Source organism: Microcaecilia unicolor, chromosome 3, assembly GCF_901765095.1.
Source record: "Microcaecilia unicolor chromosome 3, aMicUni1.1, whole genome shotgun sequence".
Classification (NCBI taxonomy): Eukaryota; Metazoa; Chordata; class Amphibia; order Gymnophiona; family Siphonopidae; genus Microcaecilia; species Microcaecilia unicolor.
In genome coordinates this window covers 527,690,974-527,718,558 of record NC_044033.1, presented here as the reverse complement: position 1 = coordinate 527,718,558, position 27,585 = coordinate 527,690,974, and the positions used below count along the sequence as shown (strand labels likewise).

Below are 27,585 nucleotides of genomic sequence, written 5' to 3'. Positions count from 1 at the left end.
AAGGTGTGGTGATGCGCAGACTCTCATGGCTGCGTGCCTCCGACCTGGAGAATAGGATCCAGCAGCGGATTGCGGACTCGCCTTGCCGAGCGGACAATATTTTTGGAGAGAAGGTCGAACAGGTGGTAGAGCAGCTCCACCAGCGGGATACCGCTTTCGACAAGTTCTCCCACCGGTAGCCTTCAGCTTCTACCTCCACAGGTAGACGTTTTTATGGGGGAAGGAAGACTGTTCCCTACTCTTCTGGTAAGCGTAGGTACAATCCTCCTTCTCGACAGCCTGCGGCCCAGGCTAAGCCCCAGCGCGCTCGCTCTCGTCAACAGCGTGCGCCTCAGCAAGGCCCCACGGCTCCCCAGCAAAAGCAGGGGGCAAGCTTTTGACTGGCTCCAGCAGAGCATAGCCGACATCAACGTGTCAGTGCCGGGCGACCTGCCGGTCGGGGGGAGGTTGAAAGTTTTTCATCAAAGGTGGCCTCTGATAACCTCCGACCGTTGGGTTCTTCAATTAGTCCGGCAAGGATACACTCTCAATTTGGCCTCCAAACCTCCAAATTGCCCACCGGGAGCTCAGTCTTACAGCTTCCAACACAAGCAGGTACTTGCAGAGGAACTCTCCGCCCTTCTCAGCGCCAATGCGGTTGAGCCCGTGCCATCCGGGCAAGAAGGGCTGGGATTCTATTCCAGGTACTTCCTTGTGGAAAAGAAAACAGGGGGGATGCGTCCCATCCTAGACCTAAGGGCCCTGAACAAATATCTGGTCAAAGAAAAGTTCAGGATGCTTTCCCTGGGCACCCTTCTTCCCATGATTCAGGAAAACGATTGGCTATGCTCTCTGGACTTGAAGGACGCCTACACGCACATCCCAATACTGCCAGCTCACAGACAGTATCTGCGATTTCAGCTGGGCACACGTCACTTCCAGTACTGTGTGCTACCCTTTGGGCTCGCCGCTGCGCCCAGAGTGTTCACGAAGTGCTTGGCTGTAGTAGCAGCAGCGCTTCGCAGGCTGGGAGTACACGTGTTCCCCTATCTCGACGATTGGCTGGTGAAGAACACATCCGAGGCAGGAGCTCTACAGTCCATGCAGATGACTATTCGCCTCCTGGAGCTACTGGGGTTTGTGATAAATTATCCAAAGTCCCATCTTCTCCCAGTACAGAGACTCGAATTCATAGGAGCTCTGCTGGATTCTCGGACGGCTCGTGCCTATCTCCCAGAGACGAGAGCCAACAACTTGTTGTCCTTCGTCTCGCGGGTGCGAGCGTCCCAGCAGATCACAGCTCGGCAGATGTTGAGATTACTGGGCCACATGGCCTCCACAGTTCATGTGACTCCCATGGCCCGCCTTCACATGCGATCTGCTCAATGGACCCTAGCTTCCCAGTGGTTTCAGGCTGCTGGGGACTAGAGAGCTGCACGGCTTCCGTCCCCGCGGGAATCCCGCGGAACCCGCGGGATTCCCGCAGGGACGGAGGCAGTTCCTGCGGGGTTCCCGCGGGGATGGAAGCAGTTCTGCGGGGTTCCCGCGGGGACGGAGGCAGTTCCTGCGGGGTTCCCGCGGGGATGGAACCAGTTCTGTGGGCTTCCCGTGGAAGTGTAAGCTGTACCTGCACCTGCACCAGCCTCTCATCTACCGAATACCAATTTATTTGAGTGCTGTCTCCTCCTCCTCCTCTTCTTCCTTGCTTTAACAGCATAAATGTGGAAAGTCTTCCATTAAGGAGGTGGTAGAGTCACAAATGATGACGGAATTCAAAAAGGCGTGGGATGAACACAGAGGATCTCTAATTAGAAAATGGAAGTTATATAAAAGCTAACCTTAAATGGCTGCATGTGTGTGGATGTGTCAAGTGACGCTTAGATGGCGACTCTGGCTGTGATGAACTAGGGCTGATACCTGGCAGACTTGTATGGTCTGTGTCTCATACATGGCAATCTGGTGTAGGATGGGCTGGAAAGGGCTTAGACAGCAACTTCAGTGGCTGGAACATGAGGACAGTGCTGGACAGACTTTTACGGTCTGTGTCCCACAAATGAGAACATGAATAGGCTGGAGTGGGCTTCGATGGCAACTCCAGCAGTTGGAACATAAGGATGGGGCCAGATAGACTTCTGTGGTCTTTGTTCCAGAAACACGAAAGAAAGACCATAATCAAGTATATAATATCACACTCGTTGATTTAATGATGATTTGGTCATGAGTGTGACTATTGGGCAGAGTGGATGGACCGTTCAGGTCTATTTGCTGTCACTTACTATGTTACTATTAATCCTCTTTGCTCCCAGGCTGGTGCATAGACCTCAGCTCTGACACAGGCACGAGAATCAGATGTCACCTGACCTACTGGCGCGTGCATGTGGCGGCCTCTCACCCACTGCCAGTGGATCAGAGACAAATCTTACATGTGCACACCAGAGTGTTCCAAGTTCCAACTTCTGTTCCTTCCTTGCCTACAGTGCTGTGGCTCAAATCCAGAAAGAGACTGAGGGAGCTGACTGGAACTTTCTTTTATGTACTTTTAAATTCTTACGGGGATGGGTGGGGATGGGTTAAATTCTTGCGGGGACGGGTGGGGATGGGTTGGGATGGTTTAAATTTTTGCGGGGATGGGTGGGGATGGGTAAGATTCCAGTGGGGATGGGTGGGGACGGGTAAGATTCCAGCAGGGACGGGCGGGGATGGGTAAGATTTCTGTCCCCGTGCAACTCTCTACTGGGGACCTAGAAGACGTGATCCACCTGTCCACGAGTTTTCTCAAATCCCTGTATTGGTGGACAATTTGGTCCAATTTGACTCTGGGACGCCCTTTCCAAATTCCTCAGCCACAAAAAGTGCTGACTACGGATGCGTCTCTCCTGGGGTGGGGAGCTCATGTTGATGGGCTTCACACCCAGGGAAGCTGGTCCCTCCAGGAACGCGATCTGCAGATCAATCTGGAGTTACGAGCGGTCTGGAACGCTCTGAAGGCTTTCAGAGATCGGCTGTCCCACCAAATTATCCAAATTCAGACAGACAACCAGGTTGCCATGTATTATATCAACAAGCAGGGGGGCACCGGATCTCGCCCCCTGTGTCAGGAAACCGTCAGCATGTGGCTCTGGGCTTGCCGTCACGGCATGGTGCTCCAAGCCACATACCTGGCAGGTGTAAACAACAGTCTGGCCAACAGGTTGAGCAGGATTATGCAAACTCACGAGTGGTCGCTCAACTCCCGAGTAGTGCGACAGATCTTCCAGGTGTGGGGCACCCCCTTGGTAGATCTCTTTGCATCTCGAGCCAACCACAAGGTCCCTCAGTTCTGTTCCAGGCTTCAGGCCAACGGCAGACTGGCATCGGATGCCTTCCTCCTGGACTGGGGGGAAGGTCTGCTGTATGCTTATCCTCCCATACCTCTGGTGGGGAAGACTTTGTTGAAACTCAAGCAAGACCGAGGCACCATGATTCTGATTGCTCCGTTTTGGCCGCATCAGATCTGGTTCCCTCTTCTTCTGGAGTTGTCCTCCGAAGAACCGTGGAGATTGGAGTGTTTTCCGACCCTCATCACACAGGACGAAGGGGCACTTCTGCATCCCAGCCTCCAGTCTCTGGCTCTCACGGCCTGGATGTTGAGAGCGTAGACTTTGCCTCTTTGGGTCTGTCAGAGGGTGTCTCCCGCATCTTGCTTGCTTCCAGGAAAGATTCCACTAAGAGGAGTTACCGTATTTTTCAGACTATAAGACGCACTTTTTTCCCCCAAAATTTGGGAGAAAAATGGGGGGTGCGTCTTATAGTCCGAAGGTAGCGTTTTTGGACCTCCGTTGTGTACTTACAGGATTCCATGTTCCCTGGTGGTCTAGTGACGTCGGGGAAGGAAAGAGCCCCCTCTTTCCTGCCCATCGCGCTGCTCTCCGTGCTTCCCAATGCTTTCTGACGGTCTCGGCGAGATTCAAAATGGCCGCCGAGATTCTCGGTGGCCATTTTGAATATCGCCGAGACCATCAGAAAGCATTGAGAAGCACGGAGAGCAGCGCGATGGGCAGGAAAGAGGGGGCTCTTTCCTGCCCCGACGTCACTAGACCACCAGGGAACATGGAATCCTGTAAGTACACAACGGAGGTCCAAAACCCGGACAAGACGCACCGGAGCACCTAGGTTTTAGAGGAGGGAAAGAGGAAAATTTTTTTTTTCCTATTTCCCTCCTCTAAAACCTAGGTGCGTCTTATGGTCCGGTGCGTCTTATAGTCCGAAAAATACGGTACTTCTTTCTATGGAGGAGGTTTGCCGTCTGGTGTGACAGCAAGGCCCTAGATCCTCGCTCTTGTCCTACACAGACCCTGCTTGAATACCTTCTGCACTTGTCTGAGTCTGGTCTCAAGACCAACTCTGTAAGGGTTCACCTTAGTGCAATCAGTGCATACCATTACCGTGTGGAAGGTAAGCCGATCTCAGGACAGCCTTTAGTTGTTCGCTTCATGAGAGGTTTGCTTTTGTCAAAGCCCCCTGTCAAACCTCCTACCGTGTCATGGGATCTCAATGTCGTTCTCACCCAGCTGATGAAACCTCCTTTTGAGCCACTGAACTCCTGCCATCTGAAGTACTTGACCTGGAAGGTCATTTTCTTGGTGGCAGTTACTTCAGCTCGTAGAGTCAGTGAGCTTCAGGCCCTGGTAGCCCAGGCCCCTTACACCAAATTTCATCATAACAGAGTAGTCCTCCGCACTCACCCTAAGTTCTTGCCAAAGATTGTGTCGGAGTTCCATCTGAACCAGTCAATTGTCTTGCCAACATTCTTTCCCCGTCCTCATTCCTGCCCTGCTGAACGTCAGCTGCACACATTGGACTGCAAAAGAGCATTGGCCTTCTATCTGGAGCGGACACAGCCCAACAGACAGTCCACCCAATTGTTTGTTTCTTTTGATCCCAACAGGAGGGGAGTGGCTGTGGGGAAGCCCAACTGTTTTATCAAAGGCAAAGGAACAAGTTTCCGTAAGAGCAAGCGGAAGATGTTTCTTGTTTTTGCAGTGTACTGTGACCACGTACAGGGTTGCTATTTGTTGTTAGTGTTTTTTGTTTCTCTGCTTTGTCAGGGTTATACTGGCTAGTGGAGGTTCTGCACAAGTTATATATACAGGCTTCAAAAGCTTAGTGTTTTCTCAGTCTCCCTCTGCTGGTAGGAGGACATAACCCACGCGTCTTGACCGGTCTGGAGGGTCTAGAGGAAAGAAAATTAGCAGGTAAGATCTAATTTCACCTTCGTTGCCGGAGAACGTGGTGAAGGCGGTTAGCTTAGCAGAGTTTAAAAAGGGGTTAGACAGTTTCCTAAAGAACAAGTCCATAAACCACTACTAAATGGACTTGGGAAAAATCCACAATTCCAGGAATAACATGTATAGAATGTTTTTACGTTTGGGAAGCTTGCCAGGTGCCCTTGGCCTGGATTGGCCGCTGTCGTGGACAGGATGCTGGGCTCGATTGACCCTTGGTCTTTTCCCAGTGTGGCATTACTTACAGTGGTGGAAATAAGTATTTGATCCCTTGCTGATTTTGTAAGTTTGCCCACTGACAAAGACATGAGCAGCCCATAATTGAAGGGTAGGTTATTGGTAACAGTGAGAGATAGCACATCACAAATTAAATCCGGAAAATCACATTGTGGAAAGTATATGAATTTATTTGCATTCTGCAGAGGGAAATAAGTATTTGATCCCCCACCAACCAGTAAGAGATCTGGCCCCTACAGACCAGGTAGATGCTCCAAATCAACTCATTACCTGCATGACAGACAGCTGTCGGCAATGGTCACCTGTATGAAAGACACCTGTCCACAGACTCAGTGAATCAGTCAGACTCTAACCTCTACAAAATGGCCAAGAGCAAGGAGCTGTCTAAGGATGTCAGGGACAAGATCATACACCTGCACAAGGCTGGAATGGGCTACAAAACCATCAGTAAGACGCTGGGCGAGAAGGAGACAACTGTTGGTGCCATAGTAAGAAAATGGAAGAAGTACAAAATGACTGTCAATCGACAAAGATCTGGGGCTCCACGCAAAATCTCACCTCGTGGGGTATCCTTGATCATGAGGAAGGTTAGAAATCAGCCTACAACTACAAGGGGGGAACTTGTCAATGATCTCAAGGCAGCTGGGACCACTGTCACCACGAAAACCATTGGTAACACATTACGACATAACGGATTGCAATCCTGCAGTGCCCGCAAGGTCCCCCTGCTCCGGAAGGCACATGTGACGGCCCGTCTGAAGTTTGCCAGTGAACACCTGGATGATGCCGAGAGTGATTGGGAGAAGGTGCTGTGGTCAGATGAGACAAAAATTGAGCTCTTTGGCATGAACTCAACTCGCCGTGTTTGGAGGAAGAGAAATGCTGCCTATGACCCAAAGAACACCGTCCCCACTGTCAAGCATGGAGGTGGAAATGTTATGTTTTGGGGGTGTTTCTCTGCTAAGGGCACAGGACTACTTCACCGCATCAATGGGAGAATGGATGGGGCCATGTACCGTACAATTCTGAGTGACAACCTCCTTCCCTCCGCCAGGGCCTTAAAAATGGGTCGTGGCTGGGTCTTCCAGCACGACAATGACCCAAAACATACAGCCAAGGCAACAAAGGAGTGGCTCAGGAAGAAGCACATTAGGGTCATGGAGTGGCCTAGCCAGTCACCAGACCTTAATCCCATTGAAAACTTATGGAGGGAGCTGAAGCTGCGAGTTGCCAAGCGACAGCCCAGAACTCTTAATGATTTAGAGATGATCTGCAAAGAGGAGTGGACCAAAATTCCTCCTGACATGTGTGCAAACCTCATCATCAACTACAGAAGACGTCTGACCGCTGTGCTTGCCAACAAGGGTTTTGCCACCAAGTATTAGGTCTTGTTTGCCAGAGGGATTAAATACTTATTTCCCTCTGCAGAATGCAAATAAATTCATATACTTTCCACAATGTGATTTTCCGGATTTAATTTGTGATGTGCTATCTCTCACTGTTACCAATAACCTACCCTTCAATTATGGGCTGCTCATGTCTTTGTCAGTGGGCAAACTTACAAAATCAGCAAGGGATCAAATACTTACTTCCATCACTGTATGTACTTATGTACTTATCTGATTTCCAAGGTCTGGCAATATATTACTGTTTACACTAGTCTTTCCCAGGCCTGTTTGTAGGAGTACCATAAATTCCAGGGACCATAAACTCAGAGATCATGCAGTCTCATCAATTTTTAACAGACTTCAGAGTTGTACAGACTTTATCAATCTCTAACCTTTATGTTTAAACACTTTTTATTGAACACCAATAAAATAACAATCCAAATATCACTTGTAAGTTGTTCAACTTTTTCAGTACATACCCCCCCCCCCCCCCCCCCATGAATAGAAACAAACTTGTTCCCAAGGAGAACATTGAGGATAAAACAGCCATTAGGACCTCAATATAGCAAATACATTAGAGAAAGGAGGAAGACCTGTACTCTGATAGCCTTCCTCAACTAGCCCCAACGTTCCATTACATTTAAGTTCCAACCATTCTCCCCCAGAACCAAACAATTTACCATTCACCAACCTCTATATGATTTAGCTTGAATAAGCTTCATAAGAAACAATGCAATACAGAGTAATAAACTTTCTCCTTAAGAATTTAAGATTCCCCCCCTTATTACACCACCCCATCCCCTTGTCCTTAGTTTCCCCCCCCTCCAACCTCACCCCCGACCCCAAGACCTCTTCTACTTCCCAACTACTAAACATTCCAGACAGCTACCACTCCTAGAACTTCTATACCTTGTTCACTATTAAGCTACGACCCCGGGGACTGAGAGACCACAAGAAAGGATCCCAAATCTGAAAAAAATCTCTTCCTACGACCCAGGGACCCCCCCTTGCCGCTCTCACTTCCCATGTGGCTAAAAGATGAACTTGATTCCTCCAGTGCCAAAAATTAGGAGGATCCGAAACAGTCCAGTACTGCAATATCGTTTTCCTAGCCACTAAAATCAATTTACGACACAAAATACTAGGTTGTCTGGGCATGGGGTGGAATGCCCTAGGTTTATCCAACAAAAATTGAGCTTCTGAACCCTGGATCATACATCCCACTAATTGAATTAAATATCTTCTAACCTGGGCCCCAAAATTTGCACCTTAAGGCAAGCCTACATAGCATGATAGAAGGTGTGAGGGCTCTGCCCACATTTGGAACACGCCAAGCCTCCGTTCCCTCCCATATGTGCCAACTGAGCTTTGGTCATATATGCACATAGTATCACCCTATGACCACACTCCCTTAATCTTTCGTCCGTTGTAAGGGACGTAACACCTTTCAATGAGACAGCCACATCCCAGTCCTCCAACAGTACTCCCAAATCCTGCGCCCAGCTATTTTTAATAGAAGTATAATCTTTACCTCGTGACCTCCTGATCAGGGATCTATGGAGCCCTGAAACTGTAAGCTCAGTGTTCCACGATTCTTGAAAACATTCACGGACCTGTGCCCCTAAATGCAACCTTATCAATGAACCCTCTAGGGAGGCTATATAATGTTTAATCTGAGCATAGGCGAATCTATTCCCTGAAGACTCCCCCACCCGAAGCTGCAACTCCTCGATCGAAACAATAATCCCTTCTTATCTCTAACCTTTTAACCCATTCCACAATGCATAACTTGTGCAAATAATTTCTTCAAGCATGTTAAGAATTATTACTAAAGGAATGAAAATAAATAAAAACAAAATGAGAAACTTATAATCTCTTGTATCGCTCTGTGGTGCAATCACACCTTGAATACTGTATGTAATTCTGGTCACCTCATCTAAAAAAAGATATAGCGGAATTAGAAAAAGGTACAGAGAAGGGTGACAAAAATGATAAAGGGGATGGGATAACTTCCCTATGAGGAAAGGATAAAGCAGTTAGGGCTCTTCAGCTTGGAGAAGAGACAGTTTCACTCGACCCTACTTGTCCCTCTAATTACCGACCCATCTTCCTCCTTCCCTTTCTCTCCAAATTACTTGAGCGTGCTGTTCACCACCGCTGTCTTGATTTTCTCTCCTCACATGCTGTTCTTGACCCACTACAATCTGGTTTTCGCCCTCTTCACTCAACCAAAACTGCGCTTACTAAAGTCTCCAATGACCTATTACTGGCTAAATCCAGAGGTCAATATTCCATCCTCATTCTTCTTGATCTTTCCGCTGCTTTTGACACTGTCGATCACAGCATACTTCTCGATACCCTGTCCTCACTTGGATTCCAGGGCTCTGTCCTTTCCTGGTTCTCTTCCTACCTCTCCCTCCGCACCTTTAGTGTTCACTCTGGTGGATCCTCTTCTACATCTATCCCTCTGCCTGTCGGCGTACCTCAGGGTTCTGTTCTTGGTCCCCTCCTCTTTTCTATCTACACTTCTTCCCTTGGTTCATTAATCTCATCCCATGGCTTTTCCTACCATCTCTATGCTGATGACTCCCAAATCTACCTTTCTACCCCTGATATCTCACCTTGCATCCAAACCAAAGTTTCAGCGTGCTTGTCTGACATTGCTGTCTGGATGTCTCAACGCCACCTGAAATTAAATATGACCAAAACCGAGCTTCTCATTTTCCCCCCCAAACCCACCTCCCCGCTCCCCCCATTTTCTATTTCTGTTGATGGCTCTCTCATTCTCCCTATCTCCTCAGCTTGAAACCTTGGGGTTATCTTTGACTCTTCTCTCTCCTTTTCTGCTCATATCCAGCAGATCGCCAAGACCTGTCCTTTCTTTCTTTACAACATCCGTAAAATCCGCCCCTTTCTTTCTGAGCACTCTACCAAAACCCTCATCCACACCCTTGTCACCTCTCATTTGGACTACTGCAATCTGCTTCTTGCTGGCCTCCCACTTAGTCACCTTTCCCCTCTCCAGTCGGTTCAAAACTCTGCTGCCCGTCTCGTCTATCGCCAGGGTCGCTTTACTCATACTACCCCTCTCCTCAAGTCGCTTCACTGGCTCCCTATCCGCTTTCGCATCCTGTTCAAACTTCTTCTACTAACCTATAAATGTACTCACTCTGCTGCTCCACAGTATCTCTCCACCCTCGTCCTTCCCTACACCACTTCCCATGCACTCCGTTCCCTGGATAAATCCTTCTTATCTGTTCCCTTCTCCGCTACTGCCAACTCCAGACTTCGCTCCTTCTGTCTTGCTGCGCCCTATGCCTGGAATAGACTTCCTGAGCTCCTACGTCTTGCCCCATCCTTGACCATCTTTAAATCTAGATTGAAAGCCCACCTCTTTAACATTTTTTTGACTCGTAACCACTTGTATCCACTCACCTCCACCTACCCTCCTCTCCTCTTTCCTCTATACATTAATTGATTTGTTTGCTTTATTTTTTGTCTACTAGATTGTAAGCTCTTTGAGCAGGGACTGTTTTTCTTCTATGTTTGTGCAGCGCTGCGTACGCTTTGTAGCGCTATAGAAATGCTAAATAGTAGTAGTAGAGATATGGTAGAGGTCTATAAAATAATGAGTGGGGGCATGTAATGAAGCTACTAAGTAGTAAATTTAAAACAAACTGGGGAAAATGTTTCTTTACTCAATGTGTAATTAAACTCTGGAATTCTTGCCAGAGAATGTGGTAAAAGCAGTTAGCTCAGGATGGTTTAAAAAAAGGTTTGGATAATTTTCTAAAAGTCCATAAGCCATTATTAAGATGGACTTAGGAAAATCCACTGCTTATTTCTGGGATTAGCAGCATAAATCTGTTTTACTCTTTAGAGATCTTGCCAGATGCTTGTGACCTGGATTGGCCACTGTTGGAAACAGGATACTGGGCTTCATGGACCTTTGATCTGTCCCAGTATGGCAATGCATATGTTTCTTATGAGGGTCATTCTATGGAGTTGAGAAGTAGCCTAATGGTTAGTGCAGTGACCGGGGAACCAGGTTTGATTCTCACTGCAGTTCCTTATGACCCTGAGCAAATCAACCCTCCATTGTTCCAGGTATAAAATAAGTACCTGTATATAATATGCAGACTGCTCGGCTTGATGGTCCTCAAGTCTGTCTCAATATGGCAACTCTGATGTTCTTATGTGCTCAGAGAACACCTGCTATAGTTGAGTAACTTCACTTTTTATTGATATCTCTCACATGCTGTCAATTTAAAATCCCAGCTACACTTTCCTGTACATAAAATACCTCTTTAAAAGTATGTGTGGTGTAATTAGGCACGTACTGGTATATAACTTAAGAGTAGGCATGTTCAGAGGAGGACATGGGCAGAGTCACAATTTATGCACGTATTTTACATGCCAACATTTATGCTTGTTCTCGTGCAGACTTAATATTCATGCCTTCAATCTAGCCACAATTTCTGCAGGATTTATAAAGAAACAGGACCTATTCTTAGCCTTTCTGTAGCTCCAAATGAGGTACCCTGCTATAAATTTACACTGTTAGTGAAGTGTCATAACAAAATAATCTAGGGTATGTTAAACCTCTTGGTTATCTACAGAAACATAAAGTTGTTTTGGAGGTTTTTCTAGCTTTTTCTGGGAAATCATATTTTTTCCTTTTTCCAGATTCATCTATTAGGGCCCATAATTTTTCCTGAGTCATTTAGAGGTTCATTTACTAAGCTGCAGAAAAAAGGGCCCTGCGGTAGCAGTGGGGGCTATCTTTCCTGTGCGTAAGGGCCCTTTTTACCGTAGCGAGTAAAAAGCCCCTCCCCCAAATGTCCATGCAGCAGGGAGCACTTATTGCCACCCATTGAGGTGGTGATAAGGGCTCCCGTGGTAACTGGGCAGCATGAGGCGATGCCTGATTACTGCCAGTTAGTGCCACATTAGAAAAAATATATATATTTTCCTGGTGTGCCGGAAATGGCACACACTTGAGCCATAACTACCGCCGAAGGCCACATTGGGCCAACAGTAGTTCCGATTTAGCGTGTGGTAAGGCTGCATTGGGCTTACCGACTCTGTAAAAAGGTCCCATAGTTTCAATTCTGGGTCTGAGGATCTCTGTAATAATGTTGGTAGATCATTTATTTATTTATTTGTTACTTCCATATCATCATGCTGATCAATCCATAGACTGGTGGGTTGTGTCCCTCTACCAGCAGGTGGAGATAGAGAGCAAACTTTTGCCTCCCTATATGTGGTCATGTGCTGCCGGAAACTCCTCAGTATGTTCTCTATCTCAGCAGGTGGTGGTCACACACAGCAGCAGCTCTGGCTAGGTCTCCAAGCCTAATTTTTAGGTTTTGTTGAGTACCTGGGGTTGAGGGCTCTTCTTGAGAAAGTGCAAACCTGGTGGCGCCAGGTCCCTCCTTTTCTCCCCCCTCCCGCTGGCTCCGTTAAAAAAAAAAAAAATTTTGGACGTCCTTAAGGGCGTTTATTTCGACGTTTATTTAAACGTTTATTGCAGCTACTCATTGGGACACCAGGTCGTTACAGCTCGGAGCGGAAAGCAGGTAATTTTACCTTTTTGTAGCGGGCAGGGGGTTCCCCGATTGATCTCCACGTTGCTGATGGCGTCGGAGGGCGAGGGCGCAAAGAATCACTCCCCGGACCGCGTGTGCGCGTCTAGCGGGGATGCGGGGGTTTTAAAGTCTGATTCGCCCTTGTTGGGTGTCAGTTTGGAGGCCGGTCAGTGTCCCGGTTCTTCCTCCGGTGCGGTGGTTTTTCCCGCCATAAACGCCCATCCCCCGCTGCTCGCCTCCGCCATCTTGGCCGGCCACGCTGCTCGGACGGCTTCTTCTTGGGCCGCCCTTGAGGTGGGAGACGTTAATGCCATGGCCGCCCTTCATTTGGGCGACGGCAGAAAAGCGGCTAAAGTTAAGCGCCGTTCTTCCCGCGCGGCTCCTTCGCGGAGTGTCGCGCCGGACGCCATCTTGGATGCGCAGCATGTTTCTCCCCCGCTCTTGCGAGCGCCGGTTGAGGGTGCGTCTAGGGCTGTGGCCCAGGCTGGAGAAAGGCCTGTCGCTCAGTTCCCTTAAAGTCCAGGTAGCGGCTCTGGCTTGCTTCAGGGGCCGCCTGAAGGGTGCTTCCCTGGCTTCGCAGCCAGATGTGGTGCGCTTTCTCAAGGGAGTTAATCACCTGCGCCCTCCTCTGCACTCAGTGGTGTCTGCGTGGAATCTCAACCTGGTGCTAAGAGCCTTGCAGAAGCCGCCTTTTGAACCCTTGTCAAGGGCATCTCTGAAAGACCTGACGTTGAAAGCAGTCTTTTTGGTGGCTATCACTTCAGCCAGAAGAGTTTCCGAGCTCCAGGCACTCTCATGTCGAGAGCCCTTTCTGCAGTTCACTGAGGCAGGAGTGTCTTCCTGCCCAAGATTGTTTCTCGCTTCCATGTGAATCAGCAGCTCTGTCTCCCTTCCTTTCGTAGGGAGGACTACCCAGAGGAATACTCTGCTCTCAAATATCTGGATGTGAGACGAGTCATCATCAGATACTTGGAAGTGACCAATGATTTCCGGAAGTCGGATCATCTGTTTGTCCTGTTTGCAGGTCCTAGTACGGGTCTGCAGGCTGCTAAGCCTACAGTGGCAAGATGGGTCAAGGAAGCCATTGCAGCGGCTTATGTGGCCGCGGGGAAGGTGCCGCCTATCCAGCTGAAGGCTCACTCCACTAGAGCTCAGGCGGCCTCGATGGCAGAGGCCGGGTCCGTCTCCTTGGAAGAAATTTGCAAGGCGGCAACTTGGGCATCGGCCCATACCTTCTCCAGGCATTACCGCTTGACTGTGGCTGCTCGGGCGGAGGCCCGGTTTGGAGCTTCAGTGTTGCGGTCAGGGATTTCTATGTCCCGCCCTGGGTGAGTACTGCTTCGGTACATCCCACCAGTCTATGGATTGATCAGCATGATGATATGGAAGGTAAAATTATGTATCATATCTGATAATTTTCTTTCCATTAATCATAGCTGATCAATCCATAGCCCCTCCCAGATATCTGTATTGTTTATATTCTGGTTGCATTTCAGGTTCAAGTTTAGTCTTCAGTTCCTGTTCAGGAGGACTTCGTGTTCAAGTTTTTCAATGGATTCTTCAAGAGTTGAGACCAATTTGTGTTACAGTGAGCTGCTGCATTCCTCTCCCCTCCGTTTTACGGGGCTGGATTGAGACTTAAATTCTGCCGGCGCTCCCTCCCGCTTCGTGCGGCAGTAGGGCAGCTTTGTACCCTCCCGCTTCGGCGGTGTTAGGGTCAGTCAGTTCCTCCCGCGGTTGCGGTTGCAGGATAAGCCAGATCCCCCCGCATTGGCGGGTGTGGTGTCCCTCCCCCGCTCCGCGGGGATGAGCTGGACGGATTCCCCTCCCCCACTTGTGTGGGGATGAGCTGGGTTAATTCCCCTCCCCCGTTTCAGCGGTGGTGAGCTGGGCAGAGTGTCCCTTTGTGGGTGTAATTCTCTAAGTGCTGAGTCCTGCAGATGGAGCTTGGATATCGACATACTGAGGAGTTTCCGGCAGCACATGACCACATATAGGGAGGCAAAAGGATTGCTCTCTATCTCCACCTGCTGGTAGATGGACACAACCCACCAGTCTATGGATTGATCAGCTATGATTAATGGAAAGAAAATTATCAGGTATGATACATAATTTTACCATTTGTATCCCACATTTTCCCACCTATTTGCAGGCTCAATGTGGTTTACAAAGTACCGTAAAGGCGATCGCCAAGTCCGGTATGGAATCAAATACAATTTGATGTTAGGTCGAGTAGGTTGGTATATTCAGGTACATAAGGATCGAGGATAGGAAGGAATATATAGTGTCCAGTACAGTCTAAGGTTTTGCTGTGTTGCAGAGTTGATGCATCTAATTTATGTCGGTGGGGAATGCTTTTCTGAATAAGTAGGTCTTTAGTGATCTCCTGAAGTTTAGATGGTCGTAGATTGTTTTCACAGACTTTGCCAGTGCATTCCACAGTTGTGTGCCTATGTAGGAGAAGTTGGATGCATGAGTTAGTTTGTATCTGAGTCCTTTGCAGCTTGGGTAGTGGAGATTCAAGTAGGTACGTGATGCTTTGGTTTCTGGTTGGGAGTTCGATCAGGTCGACCATATATCCTGGGACTACACCTTGGATAATCTTGTGGACCAAGGTGCAGATTTTGAAGGTGATACGTTCCTTGATTGGGAGCCAGTGCAGTTTTTCTCGGAGGGGCTTGTCACTTTCGAAGCGTGTTTTACCAAATATCAGCCTGGCTGCTGTGTTTTGGTCTGTTTGGAGTTTCTTTATAAGTTGTTCTTTACATCCCGCATATATTCCATTGCAGTAGTCTGCGTGGCTTAATACCATTGATATTGAGATTAAAGAGTGTTCCATCCTTATCTGTCTTCCTTGTTCTTGCCTGTAGGGGTAATTGTATAAGGAGGGTACCAACTTTTTAAGCCCCGAGAATGTATATACATGCATATGCACACACATAAGGTGCGTAAATACCAATATTTCGGCTGTGTGCTGTTCTATAAATTGGCGATTAAATGTGATAGCGTGTACTTTAAAGGTAGGGTGCATACATGTGCGTAAATTATAGAATCCTATAAGTTACACATGATTTTTTTAGTAATCTACGCATGAGCATTTAGAACAGCCCTATGACTGGTATGTGGACACAGCTAAAATGTATGTACATAATTGCCCTGCTACGCTAGTATTCTATAAATGAAAGCAGGTGCCTACTTTCCTTTATAGAATAGGCACTCTTTTATAGAATTACCCTTCATGTGACCCCAACTAAACAGTAAGCTCCTTGTGTCTCAGATTCCATTGACTCTATATGGCAGAGATTTTTTTCGAGCAGGGGACAGTTTGTCAAAAAATGTTCAATGTGAGAGCCCCCCATTTATCTGTTGGCTTGAGTCATTATTATTCTCAGGACCCTGCTGAGCTCTCCCGCATCCTCTTCTAATATGAACCATGTTTCCATAGGGTTAGCAAGGGTTCGCTGCCAGCATTCCTTCTCTGCTTCCAGGCTTAAAAGGGAAATGGCCGTTCCTCCTCCGTGACAGGTCCTGTACCTGTCACTCCCTTAACGGGAAAATGCCAGAGCTTAAATCCATACTTTCACCTTCCCCAAATGATTGAAGAGCCAGAGCTCCCTCTGTGCCCTCTTCAATATCAGTCAGTATCAGTAAAAGATTTGTATATACCACTATCCAGCTTATTTTCGAAAGAGAAAGCCGCCCATATTTTGACCCAAATCGGGAGATGGGCGCCTTTCTCTCATGGGCGCCCAAATTGGTATAATCGAAAGCTGATTTTGGGCGCCTCCAACTGCAGTCTGTCGCGGGAACGAACAGAGTTGACGGGGGTGTGTCAGAGGCGTGGTGAAGGCGGGACTGGGGCGTGTTTATCGGCCGAGGAGAGCTGGGCGCCCTCGGCCGATAATGGAAAAAAGAAGGGCGGCAGTAGCGAGAATTTGGGCCGCTTTTTTTGGACCCTTTTTTATCACGAACAAGCCCCAAAAAGTGCCCCAACTGCCCAGATGACCACCGGAGGGAATCGGGGATGACCTCCCCTGACTCCCCCAGTGGTCACTAACCCCCTCCCACCAAAAAAAAAAAAGATGCGGGGGCGGGGTTCGGTGACGCGGGAGACAGGGATTGGCTACGGGCGGTTTTTGGGCGGGTTTATGGCTCGTTTGGGGCTGGGAAAAATTTTCCCAGCTGGCAACCCTTCAGGGCCTTTGCATGGTGTGTGTGTGTTATGCAAATGGTCGTCAGGTTAGTGAGTGTTCTTTTGCGCTGCTACAAGCCTGTCTTTCCATGTGGGCTCTGGCCCTTCTGTTCTTTGTGTCTGTGGACTGCTAGTCCTTTTGTGTGGGCTCCTGCCCCTTCTGCTTGGTGTCTGTGGACTGCTGGTCCTTCTGTTGCCTTGCTCTGTGTTTGGATTCTGAAGCTTCAGTCTTTGTGTACTCCCTGTCTGTGTTGGGAGCTGCTGAAGCTCCAGCCTTGACTCTGTTATCCCTGGTTTATTCCTCTGTCTGCTGCCAGCCCCAAGACTTTGCAATCCCTGGTTTATTCTATTGTCTGCTGCCTGCCCTAAGACTCTGTTAGCTCCTGGTTTATTCTATTGTCTGCCACCTGTCCAAAGACTCTGATAGCTCCTGGGTTCTCTCTGTTTGCAGCCTGCCCAAAGGCTCTGCTAGTTCCTGGTTTATTCTCTCTGTCTGCAGCCTGCCCCAATACCCTGTTAGTTCCTGGTTTATTCTCTCTGTTTGCAGCCTGCTCTAAGACTCTGCTAATATCCTGGTTTATTCTCCTGTCTGCTGCCCAGCTTATGTGTTGCCCTGAACCTGTTGCTGCCTAGCTAGTGTGTTTATCCTGAGTGTATATCCTGAATCCTGCGTCTGCCTAGCTAGTGTGTATATCCTGAATCCTGCCTATCCTGAGTGTGTATCCTGAGTTTATATCCTGAACCCCGCCTCTGCCAAGCTTGCATGTCTATCCTGAACCCCGTTTCTACCAAGCTTGTCTGTATATCCAAGCCCCTGTTTCCGGCTAGCCTTTGTGTACGCCCTGTCTGCTTAGTCTGTCTTGTGTTTCTTGCTAGTGGCTGCGTAGCAGCTTTCAGTTCTAGTCTAGTTTAGTTCTGTGCCTAGCCTCCCTCGTGTTTCCCAGACCCGGAGTGGGTCCTCTGGATCTTCAGTTCCTGCTCTGTCCTACAAGTCCTGCCAGCCACCTGCACTCCGGAGCTTAACTCCGGAGGAACGGTGGTCAAGCGCAGGTGAAGCTGTCCTGTTCTGCCTGTTCTAGTTGCCTGCCTTTGTTACTACTCCAGTCCCGAGTTCCAGTCCTGCTCTTCCTTGTATCCAGTTCCAGGGTGGTCTTGCCTGCCTCTGCTGCTCCTCGGCAGTGGTCCAAGGGCTCACGAATTCCAGTCCTGCCTTGAAGTCCCGACAACAGTAGAGTTTTGGAGAGCTTAGACTTTCCACCACAAGTGTACCAGTTAGAGTGGGCTATGGGCCTGGATCCCCTTCTCTACAGTCCACTGCACTGACCACTAGGCTACTCCAGGGACCTGTTTGCTGCTTTAATAGGCATGGCCATAACATCTGAAGCTGTCATAGAGGCTGGTATGTACTGTTTCTTTCATAGCTGGGGGGGGGGGGGGGGGGGAAGTAAGAGGGTTTATGCCTTAATCCCTCCAGTGGTCATGTAGGGTTTAGGGTATCTTCTGGTCACAGTCAATGCAATTAATTTCAATTCTTGTATACCGCTAATATCCCCTTTCCAAACATGTCTAGCCAAAAAGTCTTAATTTTGGACCTAGATGTTTTCATTTTGTTCCATTATTGCAGAAAAGTCTATCTTTTGGTTCCATCGATGTCCTGCCCAAAACATGCCCCCTTTATCTTTGGACAAACTCTGAAGCAAAATGTCTAAAATTGGGATGTCAAAAATTGCAGCTTGGATGCAGTGGTGTTCCCAGGTCGGTAGCTACCCGGGGCGGATCGCCGCTGCACACCCCCCTCTCAGCACATCACCTTCAGATGGCTCCACCCCAGTGCATCACCTCCTGGGGTGCAGGGAGCAGCTGTGTGGCTGTCAGCTCCGCCGGTTCCCTGCCTCGGAACAGGAAGTAACGTCAGAATGAGCAAGGAACTGGCGGAGCCAACAGCTGTGCGGCTGCTCCCCCTTGCAGTATGCACCTGGGGCAGACCACCCCGCCCTTGGTACGCCACTGCTTGGACGATTGTGAGAGAAAAACATTCTTCTACCACCTTATGACGTTTTTTGGTTGTTTTTTTTTTATTTATTTTGAAATCAGGGCCATCAAGGGGGGGGGGGGGCAAAATTTCCCGGGCCTTGCCTCCAAGGTGGGGCCTGGCACCGGCAAAGGTCTTCCTGCCTGCCTGCTACCGGGTCTGTCTCGCTCCTACTCCTGTGTGCCGGGACCCGGATGATTGTATTAACTCGATAACCCTGGTTATCGCGTTAATGCAATCATCTGGGTCCGGGCACACAGGAGCAGGAGACGACAGACTGAGGGAGGAGCTGTGAGGCCATCAAACCTCCTCAAGTCAAGACACAGGAAGGTAAGGGATGAGCAGGGACGGTGGCCCGGATGTGGGGGGGTATCCTGAGTGGGGGGAGGGTGGCAGTCCTGCCCCGGGCCCTCTTTGAAAGTGAGCCCCTATATATCTTAAATATGGTTTCACATGTATTTCTGGAAGCAAAGAAGAGTCTCTTATTTGGATGAAAAGGCACCGTGTAAATCCCAATTATTATTGTTGTTAGGAGGAGGAGCAGTGATAAATATGAGTATTTAAACTTTTTTTTCTCTCTCAATTTTACAGCATGTTTTTGTATATATGAACATCTCTATTCAAGAAAATCCCATTGGACGATTGTTATTTGAGGTTAGTTGCTGGAAAACAAAGCCACCCAAATTTAAAGTTTTGTAAATTCTTTCATGTGATATTTTAATTTTTTTTTCTCACTTCTTAGCTGTTTTCTGGCATGTGCCCTAAAACCTGTGAGAATTTTCGATGTTTGTGCACAGGAGAAGCCGGCACATCTGAAAGTGGCTTAGAGCTAACATACAAAGAGTCTATATTTCATCGAGTAGTGAAAAAAGGCTGGATACAAGGAGGAGGTGAGTTTAAACTCTCCAAGAGACAGACTTATACCAAATGTAGGAATACAGAATATGATGGTGAGGAACTGGAAGGAGCGCGTGTGGGGGTGCCTTCTCGCTGTAGCGTAGGTTCCTCAGTCTGTTTTTTTCCATGGAACCTTATGGTCTCTGTGCAGCATGCCTCAACAGATATTTTTTTTTCAGTGCCTTCCTGTGCGGGTTTTCCCTCCATTTTTTTCATTTTCTTCATAGGTTTTGTTTTCAGTACCTTCCCCTTTATTTTATTAGGTTTTCATCCCTTCAAGTTGTCTTTCTTTTTCATATGGCTCTTTAGGCCCCTTTTTAGGCCTGAAAAATGCAGGGGCGTAGCCAGACAGCAGATTTTGGGTGGGCCTAGGCAAGAAGTGGGTGGGCATCAAGTGTTCTCCCCCTCCCCCCCCCGAAAAAAAATATTTAAGCTGGTGGGAAAATATTTCTCTCCACCTTGGCAGTCTGCAGCAGGCATGCGCTGAAAGCTGAGCATTCACAGGTGCCAGTAATGTGGAGCACACCATTTTCATTACCATCAGCGGGAAGTCTTCAGCCGGTAGAGCTTGGAATCCCCATCAGCTACTGCTAAACATGTGCTACTGTTGGGTGGGCCTGAGCCCTAAGTGGGTGGGCCCCGGACCACCCAGGCCCACCTGTGGCTGCGCCACTGGAAAAATGACCTCGATCAGAAATAAGCAAATGTTGACAAATATCAGAATACATAAGTGAAACACAAAAGCATTCCAATGACAGTCTCACAGGAAGAGGGTGGGATGGCTTAGGTGAGAAACAGGGAGAACTGGGTGGGTGAGAGACAGGGAGAGATGGATGGCTGATAATTTTATGGTTTATAGTGGGATAGAAAGCCCAGATCTTTGTTACGTCCTGTCTGGTGGATGTCAAAATATTTCATCATTTTGGCTTCAAAGGTCTTATGTTCCTGAATTGTCTTAAAATTTCCTTTTAGTATTCTCAACATACGATTATTCATGCAGTGTTCTGGTTTTGTAAAGTGCTGTCCCACAGAGGTGACATCCTGGCTGGCATTGGAATCTACTATAATAATTTGCACCTCCAACATTCTGAAGCTGACTGTGGCACAATGAAGTGAAGCGTTCGTAAGGTTCGTCAGTCTATCACCATCTCTCTCTGTTCTGCCCTCGCGTCAATACGTGATGACGTCGAGGGCGGAACAGTGAGAGGGAAGGGCACGCTGCAGAGTTGCCAGGCAAAGGAACGCAACGTCACACGCATGAGGGTGTCATCGCCCCTCCGTTCCTCCCTCCCTCCCTTCCAGTTCCAGGCCCCCTCCCTCCGATTTTTAAAAGTCATCTTCACTTACCAAGTCAGGGTTACGGCGGCCGGCAGCAGCAGTAAAACGTGTGCAGGCTCGGCCCTTCTCTCTCTCTCAGCTGTGGTCCCGCCCTCATTTCCTGTTTCCGCAAGGGTGGGACCACAGCTGAGAAAGAGAAGGGCCGAGCCTCCACACGTTTTACTGCTGGTGCCGGCCGCTGTAACGCTGACTTGGTAAGTGAAGATGACTTTTAAAAATCGGAGGGAGGGGTCCTGGAACTGGAAGGGAGGGAGGAAGGGAGGGACGACGACCCTGGAACTGGGAGGGAGGGGGGGCCCTGGAACTGGGAAGGAGGGAGGGAGGGGGGACACTGGAACTGGGAGGGAGGGAGGACCCTGAAACTCAGAGGGAGGGGGACCCTGAAACTCAGAGGGAGGAGGGAGTGAGGGGGAACCTGAAACTCGGAGGGGGACCCTGGAACTGGGAGGGAGGGAGGGGGGACCCTGAAACTCGGAGGGAGGGAGGGGATGACCTTCGAACTCGGAGGGAGAGAGGGAGGAGGGGGACGACGACCCTGGAACTCGGAGGGACGACCCTGGAACTCGGAGGGAGGGAGGGAGGGGGGATGACGACCCTGGAACACGGAGGGAGGGGGGACACTGGAACTGGGAGGGGAGGGAGGGAGGGGGGCCCCTGGCACACACTCTCAATCTCACACACACTCTCTCTCTCTCTCACAGACACACTCGCACCCAGTCTCACTCTCTATCACACACACTCGCACATTCACTCTCTCTCTCACACACACACTCTGAGGAAAACCTTGCTAGCGCCCGTTTCATTTCTTTGAGAAACGAGCCTTTTTTACTAGTATTTAATATTATGTCTAAGTAAATTGAGTCTTGTCTTTAGCATCTGACTTGTTTCTCCAATATAGCACCCTTTGTCACACTTTTTGCATTGATATATACCACATTTGAAAATGAGCATGTGAAGGAGTTAGGCTGCAGAACCAAATTGTTCTCATCCAAACCGACAATCAGGATGTAATGGATTATGTGAACAAACGGGGGAGTGGGGGGTGGTATGGGACCTTACTCCTTCTGTCATATTTGGTATAATCTCTGGAGTAAGTAAACACAGGAAATCCAGGGCGTCTTTTACCAAAGCTTAGCTCAAGCTAACTGCAGCAGGGCCCATAGGAATAAAATGGGCCCTGCTGCAGATAACTCGATCTAAGCTATAGTAAAAGACCACCCCAATGCATTAGCATGTAATTTTCAAAAAGGAGACTATGATAAAATTAGGAGAAGGTTGAAAAAAACAACAAAACTTTGAGGGGCAGCTGCAAAGATCAAAAAATTACTTCAGGTGTGGATACTATTTGAAAATACCATCCTGGAAGCCCAGACCAAATATAATCCATGTATAAAAGGAGGAGGGAAAGGGACTTGATATACTGCCTTTCTGTGTTTTTTTGCAACTACATTCAAAGTGGTTGATATATACAGGTCCTTATTTGTACTTGGGGCAATGGAGGGTTAAGTGACTTGCCCAGAGTCAGAAGGAGCTGCAGTGTGCATGCGAGGTGGGATGCTGCTGGAATTTTCTAATACCTGTATACCCTGGGCAGTATCCACACCGGGCTCCGTCGGACAACGTCACCCAGATGTGAGAGTACTCTGCCTGCTGTCCTCGGAGAACACCTGCTACAGGTGGGTAACTTCGCCTTTGACACAGTTCCGCAGAAGACGACTTATAAATAAACTTAGTGCCCTTGGTATGGGCCTAAAGTGACTGGCTTAGGAACTGGTTTAAGGGAAGGTGACAAAGGGTAGTGGTAAACAGGGGCGTAGCCAGACCTCGCCAGGAGGGGGGGGCCAGAGTCGAGGTGGGGGGGGCACTATTTAGCCGCCCCCCCCCACTGCCGCCCCCCCCCGAGCCGTCGCTGCCACCACATCGGACCCCCCCTGCCGGGCTGCCCACGATCCCCTTCAAACCCCCTCCCGCCACCAACTCTCCCCCGCCGTCGCCGGCATCGAAACAGCTGATCGCTGGAGCTTCGTTGAAGAAAGGCGCTACTCGAGCGTGGAAGGAAGTCTCTCTTCAAAAAAGGTATTTGCGGCGACGGGGCGGGCGGCGACGGCGGGGGAGAGTTGGTGGCGGGAGGGGGGTTGAAGGGGATCGTGGGGCAGGGGGCCAGGGCCAAATCTACGGGGGCCAGGGCCCCCTCAGGCCCCACGTAGCTACGCCACTGGTGGTAAATGGAGCTCACTCAGGAAAGACACGTTGCAAGTGGTGTGTGGCATGGATCAATTCTTGGCCCTGTTTTCTTTTTAACATCTTTATAAGCAATATTGCCAAAGGGCTGGTAAGGTTTGTCTCTTTGCAGCTGGAGTAGCCTAGTGGTTAGTGCAGTGGACCTTGATCCTGGTGAACTGGATTCAATTCCCACTACAGTTCCTTGTGACTCTGGGCAAGTCACTTAACCCTCTATTGTCCCAGGTACAAAATAAGTGCCTGTATATAATAAGTAAACCACCTTGATTGTAACCACAGAAAGTTGGTATATCAAGTCCCATCCCCTTCCCAAAATCTGCAATAAAAAAATACCCCTGATGGTGTGGATAACATGAGGAGGGATCTAGCAAATACTGGAAGAAATGTCCAGAATTATTTTACGATTTAATGCTTAAAAAAATGCAGAATCATACATTTATAGTTTATTCCAAATTTGCTTAAAATGAAAATAACACAGTGGTGAACAATATAAAATACACAGTAAAAATAATAGAAAAGAACTCCAATTACACAATCAGCCAAACAGACATAAAAGAATTAAAACAAAAAGTTAAAAGTAAATTAAACAAAAACAAACAATAACTACCTAGGCTACTGCCGCACCAGCATTTTCCGGGTCTCATGCCGTTGTTTGATCCCCACAGCCACAGTATTCTCGAAGGAGAAGGGTAGTTAGTGGGGCTCCCCAGGGGGTCTGTGCTGGGACCGCTGCTTTTTTAACACATTTATAAATGATCTAGAGATGGGAGTAACTAGCATATTTCCGATTGACAGAGCCGTTTCTCTTTAAACATCTCTGATGTTTGCAGTGCGTCTTTTTATTAAACATTTGTAAATGTATTTTTGAATATCGGAAAATGTTTCTTTACCTTTTCCATTATGGACTTAGTTTTTTTGCGCATTTTCCAATAAAAGTTTTTCCCATTTGGACGGCATATCAAAAATGTCCCCCCCATTATTAAATAAATTACATATTTATTTAATAATATGGATAGTCCAGTATCCATTCTGGATTTTGTCTCCCAGTCATCGGATCAGTCTAATCAGTTCCTTTGGGCACAAAAGGCTCCTATTACAAAGCTGTGCTACCGATTCACAGTGTGCTGAATGCAAAGAAGCCCATTCTGTTCCCGTGGGCTTCTTCTCATTCAGCGTACCGCTAATTGGTAGCTCTAAATTCCATCAGTAATGTCACAACAATGCAATTACAAAACTCAGCTTTCCACTGTTGCATCATCACATTAGATCTATTTTGATATTTGAAACAAACATTGTTTTCAAAATTATAGAGGGGCATAATCGAACGAAAACGTCTATCTCCATGGGCATTTATCTCCAAGAACGGGTCCGTGAAGGGGCGGACCGAAACGTATTTTGGGAAAAAATAGACGTCCATGTTTTATTCGACAATTTGTGAGCTGGGCGTTTTTGTTTTTCAGCGATAATGGAAAATGAAAGCGCCCAGCTCAAAAACGAATAAATCCAAGGCATTTGTTCGTGGGAGGGGCCAGGAGTCGTAGTGCACTGGTCCCCCTCACATGCCAGGACACCAACCGGGTATCCTAGGGGGCACTTTTACAAAAACAAAAAAAAGGTAAAAGAGCTCCCAGGTGCATAGCACCCTTCCCTTGGGTGTTGAGCCCCCCAAATCCCCCTCAAAACCCACCACCCACAAGTCTACACCATTACTATAGCCCTAAGGGGTGAAGGGGGGCACCTACATGTGGGTACAGTGGGTTTGGGGGGCGGTGTGGAGGGCTCCCATTTACCAGCACAAGTGTAACAGGTGGGGGGGGATGGGCCTGGGTCTACCTGCCTGACGTCCACTGCACCCCCTAATAACTGCTCCAGTGACCTGCATACTGCTGCCAGGGAGATGGGTATGACATTTGAGGGTGAACATAAAAAGTTGTGAAACGGCATATTTTTGTGGTGGGAGGGGGTTTGTGACCACTGGGGGAGTCAGAGGAGGTCATCCCCGACTCCCTCCAGTGGTCATCTGGTCGTTTAGGGCACTTTTTGGGGCCCTATTCGTGGAAAAACAGGGTCCAGGAAAAGTGCCCTAAATTCTCGCTAAAAACGCATATTTTTTTTCCATTATCGGCGAAAGGCGCCTATCTCTGATCGACCGATAACCACGCCCCAGTTCCGCCTTCACCACGCCTTCGACACACCTCCATCAACTTTGTCCGCATCCGCGACGGAATGCAGTTGAAAACGTCCAAATTCGGCTTTCGATTATACCGCTTTATTCGTTTTTGTGAGATAAACGTCTATCTCCCGATTTGGGTCGCAATATAGGCGTTTTTCTTTTTCAATTATAAGCTGGATAGTCTCCTGTAGTAACTGCTCAGTTGTTTACAGTAACATTCTTTGAAAAAATTGAAATAGTTCTCCTTTTAATTATGTTCTCTGCCGCATTTTTCAGAACCAGAAAATGTTGCCTGCACTTGCTCATTCTCTGTAAAGAGTTTCATGTAAAAATTCTACTAATAATTTCTGTTTATTAAACAGATATAAAATCAGGATCAGGCAGCGGTGGTGAATCAATTTATGGAATCACTTTTAGAGGTCAGTAAAGTAATGTGCATTTTATCTTTTTGTTGGTTGTACCCTGCCATAACTTGTTCCGTTCAGCATTTACCCTCCTCCTACGCCTCCCTGCACGCCCACTATCTGAAAATCTGCTAGACCATCAGACAAGCAACCAGAATAATAATGATCATATATTACCGTAAAACTTTAACTTACTCATCTATCGATTACATAGCACTGATGTGGTACAACTTATATTGTAATGACAGCAATCTTTTGCTTTACATAAAGAAACATAAAAACTGTCAGCAGAAATGGACCACCTTGGCCCACCCAGTCTGCCAATTTATACCTGCCTGCTATTTTGTCACACGTCTTATTAATTTTGTTTTCATCCCCTTACTTTGCCACTAAGGTCCATACGGGGGGGCAACATTGATACATTTACATAAGTACATAAGTAATGCCACACTGGGAAAAGACCAAGGGTCCATCGAGCCCAGCATCCTGTCCTCGACAGCGGCCAATCCAGGCCAAGGGCACCTGGCAAGCTTCCCAAGCGTACAAGCATTCTATACTTGTTATTCCTGGAATTGTGGGTTTTTCCCAAGTCCATTTAGTAGTGGTTTATGGACTTGTCCTTCAGGAAACCATCTAACTCCTTTTTAAACTCTGCCAAGCTAACCGCCTTCACCACGTTCTCTGGCAACGAATTCCAGAGTTTAATTATGTGTTGGGTGAAGAAAACGTTTCTCCGATTTGCTTTAAATTTACTACACTGTAGTTTAATCGCATGCCCCCTAGTCCTAGTATTTTTGGAAAGCGTGAACAGACGCTTCACATCCACCTGTTCCACTCCACTCATTATTTTATATACCTCTATCATGTCTCCCCTCAGCCATCTCTTCATCTTCATATCCTCCGACACCAACACCCCAAGGTCTCTCTCCTACTAATCTCTCCCCTCCTATTCGGTATCTCTCTTTTGGGTTTCTGCACCCCAAGTGCATCACTATACACTTCTTGGCATTAAATTTTAACTATAAAGTACATAGAAACCGTTGTCTGCTTCTCACTTATCTACTTTTTTTTTTACTTTTCTAGTATGCTGTGACCCAAACACACTGTGTTTCAATACTACTACTACTACTTAACATTTCTAGAGCGCTACTAGGGTTACGCAGCGCTGTACAATTTAACAAAGAGAGACAGTCCCTGCTCAAAGAGCTTACAATCTAATAGTTTAAATATTATTAAAGTGCTCAGTGAAGTGCACGGTTGGACTGCGGGAGAGGAAGGCATACCATCCTCAGAGTGAAGCAGTATACCGATAGCGGAATCCAGACGGATCTTGGTTCTCATGATGACGCGCATTATAGCATAGTAACATAGTTACATAGTAGATGACGGCAGAAAAAGACCTGCACGGTCCATCCAGTCTGCCCAAGAAGATAAATTCATATGTGCTACTTTTTTATTTGTACTGTCCTCTTCAGTGCACAGACCGTATAAGTCTGGCCAGTCCTATCCCCGCCTCCCAACCACCAACCCCGCCTCCCAACCACCAGCTACTACTACTACTACTACTATTTAGCATTTCTATAGCGCTACAAGGCGTACGCAGCGCTGCACAAACATCTGGCACAGACTGTATAAGTCTGCCCAGTACTATCCCCGCCTCCCAACTACCAGTCCCGCCTCCCACCACCAGCCCCGGCACAGACGATATATATAAACGGTTTTTATTGATGGACATACTCCAGTTCAAGCATATGAAATGTTTACATTTTATATCTTTTCCAATATTTCTATATTAACAACATAACTTACAACATGCCTATCCCATCATTTTTTTAAAACATTTACTGCCTCC

The 27,585-nt window shown here is 47.9% G+C and overlaps 1 protein-coding gene across 1 annotated transcript in view; it reads left to right on the top strand.

The window, feature by feature from the left end:
• The window catches only part of PPIL6 (peptidylprolyl isomerase like 6), an 80,821-nt gene that overhangs the window by 20,294 nt on the left and 32,942 nt on the right, over window positions 1-27,585 (top strand). Inside the window, exons 4-6 of the mRNA XM_030195667.1 lie at window positions 19,272-19,334; window positions 19,423-19,570; window positions 25,692-25,748. Coding sequence (XP_030051527.1) covers window positions 19,272-19,334; window positions 19,423-19,570; window positions 25,692-25,748 — 268 coding nt within the window. The remainder of the gene's footprint in view (window positions 1-19,271; window positions 19,335-19,422; window positions 19,571-25,691; window positions 25,749-27,585) is intronic.